Source organism: Numida meleagris, chromosome 6 (genome assembly GCF_002078875.1).
Source record: "Numida meleagris isolate 19003 breed g44 Domestic line chromosome 6, NumMel1.0, whole genome shotgun sequence".
Taxonomy (NCBI): domain Eukaryota; kingdom Metazoa; phylum Chordata; class Aves; order Galliformes; family Numididae; genus Numida; species Numida meleagris.
Genome location: NC_034414.1, coordinates 17061618 through 17066406, shown reverse-complemented (window position 1 = coordinate 17066406; position 4789 = coordinate 17061618). Strand labels below are relative to the sequence as shown.

The 4789-nt window shown below is 63.1% G+C and overlaps 1 protein-coding gene across 1 annotated transcript in view; it reads right to left on the bottom strand.

Moving 5' to 3' along the window:
* LOC110401658 (deleted in malignant brain tumors 1 protein-like) overlaps positions 1–4485 on the bottom strand; it is a 10571-nt gene extending 6086 nt beyond the window's left edge. Inside the window, exons 1-2 of the mRNA XM_021403009.1 lie at positions 4419–4485; positions 3990–4310 (exon numbers count right to left, since the gene is read on the bottom strand). Of these exons, the coding sequence (XP_021258684.1) occupies positions 3990–4310; positions 4419–4473 (376 nt within the window). The 5' untranslated portion in view covers positions 4474–4485. The remainder of the gene's footprint in view (positions 1–3989; positions 4311–4418) is intronic.

Below are 4789 nucleotides of genomic sequence, written 5' to 3'. Positions count from 1 at the left end.
AGAAGAGGAGATCCTACCAGCAAGCGCAGGGTGAGAGTCAGCTTACTCAGGTTTGCTTCTCAAAACGTCTGTGCAAAGGCTGTGAATTTGTGAGGGGGTACATGCATGTACAGTTATCATCTGAATGTCTGTGACTTTTTTCCCTTTCTGTCCCTTTCCGCTTGTATCTTGCCCCACGAGTTTCTCTACAGCTCTCTCCCGCATTGCACACTGGGGGCAGGGGCGGAGTGAGCAAACGGCCGGGTGCTGCTCAGCTGCCTGCCGGGTGAAACCACAGCGTGTGGCAGCGTGCCTGCACCTGTGTGCCTGTGGGACACGCGGTCCTTGTTATCCTTCCACTGCTGTGCAGCAGTCATGGGAGAGTCAAGCTCGTCTCCATGAGCATTCCTACTGTTTCTGTTGTTTCCCCCATGCCATGGGGGAAGGTTGATAGACTCAGGTAGAGGAGCCAAGGCTGGAAGTGAGATTCCACACCGATTTGGGGTTTTAATAAAGAAGAGATACTCATAAGGAAAGAGTTACAGAAAATCATTTTGAAAAAGCTGACAAGCTGTTGTGTTGCAGGTGCAGCAAGGAGAATGGAGCAGTTTGCTACTGTTCTGCAGTGCCAGGCAGGGAGAGGTGATGCTGCCAAGGCCAGGGCCACCCCTTTTTTGGGACAGAGGTCCCTGTTCCAGCCATGTCCCCAGGGCCTGCTCACAGTGATGTCCCCAGGGCTCTGACACCAACGTCGTCATAGCCCGTGTCCTTGTGGGGCTGTGCCGGGGCATCCCCGGTGTGGGGAAAGGGGTACACCTCCGGCACAGCTATAGCATCATCGTAGCCATGCGAGGGGCTGTGCTGGGGCTGGGCAGGGGGGTCTGTGAAAGGCACGGAGGGGCCGGGGGTGAGGACACAGCCAGGAGGGGCTGCGTGCCCTCACCTCCCCATCAGTGCTGTTTGGCTATGTCGACTTGCATGGGTGCCTGGATGCCTTTCTGTCCTCACATTGCACCTCTGTGCCTGTGTCCCTACCTGTGGACACCTGGAGGTCGCTCTCCTCTTCGCCATCCCTGCTGTGATCTGTCAGCTTTGTTCGTGAGCCTTTGGACAGGGAGCCTGGAGGGTTGGAGGGTGTTGTGGACATGGTATTGGATGGGGAGAGCCTAAGGCCCCGGGGACCATCCCGCTCCCACCTCTGTGGCTGGGCACCTCCTGGTATTCGGGCATCAGGCTGTAGTCAAGCTCCTCATACACAACCTCGGAGGCAGCATCCTTGCTGGGGCCTGCAAAGCAGCGCGCATGGCACTGGTGACCACGATGTCCCCAAGGTGCTGCCCTGTGGAGGGGGACCCCCAGAGCGTTGCCCACCTTGGCACTGGGCTTGTGCGCGGTGTGCCTGCACAGCCAGGGCGGCCAGGGCCAGGCACAGCAGCATCCCCAGGATCACGCAGAGCACCGTGAGTGCTGACAGGCTCCTTGGTGTTGCTGTCAGTGGGACAGCGCTGTGGGTGAGAGCTGTGGGGCAGTGATGGGAAGCGTGAGGCCCCGTGGAGATCCCATGGCAGCGGTTAGAGGATAGTGAGCATGGACAGAGCCATCTGGTGAGGTGACTCTGTTGTGGCAGCTGCTACCTGAAGCTGGGCTGGTGGCCTCACTCCTGTCCTTGGTGTCCTCTTCACATGCGATGTAGGTGATCCCGGTGGGGTTGCATTCTTGCAGTTGCCAGGGTGCTGAGGGGCAGCGCCAGAGCGAGCGGGCCCCCTCCTCACAACTCACCCAGCTCAGCCAGGCAGGATCTGAGCCCTGTGCTGGGACAGCCACCAGACTCCCCCCTGTGCCGCATCCCAGCTGGCGGCAGACGGCAGTGGCCGTGGCCGGGCTGGTGCCATTGGCGCAAACACGACCCCATGTCCCCTCATGCAGCACCTCCAGGTGCCCTCTACATCTGCTGCTTTCCCCCGTCAGCTGCAGGTCCAGGAGCCCTGCAACGAGGTCAGGGGATCACTGCAGCCTGAGAGTGGTGGGGCTGGTCCCATCCAGAGGGATGGTGGCACTCACCTGAGCACACAGCAGCCGCACCGCCACCCCGTTTGCAGCCACGCTGCACTGGGGCTGGACAGTGCCAGAGAGCATCCTCTGTCCCGGTGCAGCCCCCAGCACCCGGCCACAGTGTCCCAGTGCCAGGCCCATAGCGCTCAGAGCCGAGTGCCTCCAGGGCCCATCCGCAGCCCAGCTGGCGGCAGACAACATTGGCATCCTGCAGGGTCCAGGTGTCCTGGCAGACAGTGCCCCAGGTGCCCTCGCTGTACACCTCCACCCTGCCGGCGCAGCGCCCGGGGCCTCCTGTCAGCCTCAGCTGCCGGCTGCCTGCATGGGAGGATCAGGCTGGGGTAGGGGAAGGCTGTGTGATGCCCACGGCCCTTCCCAGTGTACTCACCAGAGCAGGCAATGGACAACTCCTCTGGGCTGTGGCTGGGCTCAGAAGACGTCCAGGAGTTGTTACACTGTGCCAGGTGCTCCTCAGTGCCAATGCACCGCAGCTCCATGGGGCCCAAGCCGGTGGCTGTTGCCTCATAGATTTTCTCAGGCACACCACAGCCCAGCTGCCGGCACGCCACGGTGGCAGTGCCATTGTCCCACAGCCCCACAGACACACGGGCCCAGACACCAGGGCGCATGGCCACCTCCAGCCGTCCGTCGCACCGACTCTCCCCACCGTGGAGCCGCAGGGGCTCAGTGACACCTGCAACCGACACCTGGTTGTGCCGTGGGGATGGGCAGTGCTCCCCACCTGCTGGGGGTCTCCACGGCCCCCGTACCCACCTGAGCAGTTGACGACAGCAGTGTGCCCGTGGGGGCAGGCAGGCTGCCCCAGCACCTCCACGGGACACTCGCCTGGGTGCCGTTCACTCCCGCTGCAGCTGAGGGCATCGTGGAGCAGTGTCCCTGTCCCCATCCCAAAATGGCCTGGTGGGGGCAGGGAGACAGCAGAGCCACAGCCCAGGTGACGGCAGAGGACATGGGCATCAGGCAGGTCCCAGGCAGTGGCACACAGGGGCTTCCACACCCCTTGTGCCTCCACCTCCACTCGCCCGGTGCAGTCTGAGTCTCCATCTGCCAGCCGGAACCCGGTGTAGGCTGCAGCAGAGAGAAGGTGCTGGGGTTGGAGGAGCAAGGGACCCCTGGGCACCCCACACTGAATAGGGCTGGCGAAGCCCCACAGCACCAGTCCTTACGAGAGCAGATGATGGCAGCAGGTTGGGTGCAGTTCTGGATGTGAGGTGGCCCCCGCTTGCAAGCAGAGAGGAGGAGCTCTGTTCCATTGCACTTGAAGGCGCCATCCCAGAATGGCCCCACTGCTGCTCCAAAATGCCCGGCCCCAGGCAGGGCCAGTGCTGTACCGCAGCCCAGCTCCCTGCAGACGACCTGGGTGGCCATGAGGTCCACGTGGCCATGGCAGACACTGACCCAGGCCTGGCCCTGCCGCACCTCCAGCCGCCCCGAGCAGGCGCTGTCCCCTCCAGCCAGCCGGGAGAACCCTGCCGGGAGAGGTGGGTTGCTGGGCTGTGGGATGTAGGTGATGGGCTCCCTGTGGTGCTGCACGCCCCCAGCTCTCACCTTGGCAGACCACAGAGGCGTTAAAATCATAAGGTTCATTGTAGGGACCCCAACCCGCAATGCTGCAATCCCAGACGGCCTTCTCGTTCCCATTGCAGTTGGCACCGGCCAACATTAGGGGACTGTGAACTTGCGAAGCTCGCCGGGTAGACGTGGCGTGAGCAGCTGAGCCACAGCCCAGCTGCTGGCACACCACCTCGGCATCATTCATGCCCCAGGCATCGTCATACACTGTGCCCCAGAGTCCCCGCAGCTTCATCTCCACTCTCCCCTCGCAAGGTCCACTGCCGCCTGCCAGTCGCACCTTCAGGTCCTCTGCATGAGAGACTGGCCTCAGCCCTGACCAGGGGTCGTGGCACGGTGTCCCCATCCCAGCCACCCCAGCTCACCTGTGCAGATCACTCCCACGTCCCACTCGTGGCCACAGAAGTGCTTGCCCCAGCCAAAGTTGTAGCAGTCCTGAATGGTGGCCTCAGTGCCGCGGCAGAAGATGGTATGCAGCCAGATGCGTCCCTGGCCCTGCCCGAATGGGGCATATGGGGACGTATGGGCCACCGTGCCACAGCCCAGCTGCCGGCACACCACGCCGGCCTGTTGCGCGTCCCACTGGGTGTCGTAGCTGCAGACGGAGCCCCATTCTCCCTCGTGCTTCACCTCCACCCGACCGGCACAGCGCCCACCGCCATCCACCAGCCGCAGCACCTCGCTGCCTGTGGGCACCAGGGGAGGTGGCTGAGCATGGGGGTGCCCGTCCCATGGCTGCAACCCTGCCCCTCTTCTTCTCCTCTCCCACGGCCACCCCTTTCCCCACAACTCACCCATGCAGAGCTGCACGCAGAGGAGCAGCCCCAGCACCCTGGCAGGCATCATCATGCCCCACAGGCCCAGCCCAGAGCCCAGGATGGGGAGGGGGAGATATAGGCAGCCCCTGGTGGCAGGAGCCAATGGGGACGACGATGTATGGTGGGAGCCGTTATCAGCAGGGTTATTTGCTGCCTGCTGGGGCCCAGCCTCCAATAATCTGCTTCATGCCCAAATATGAGGCTGGCTCCGCTTCTGGCGTCACACAGCCCCACCATGAGGACTCACTGCCTGTGTGTCCCGAGGCGAGGCAGCCTGCCTGTGTGCTCTGTGTCCCTGAGCTGGGCCTGGGGCTGTGTCCGTGCGGAGTGGGTCCCCACAGGAACAG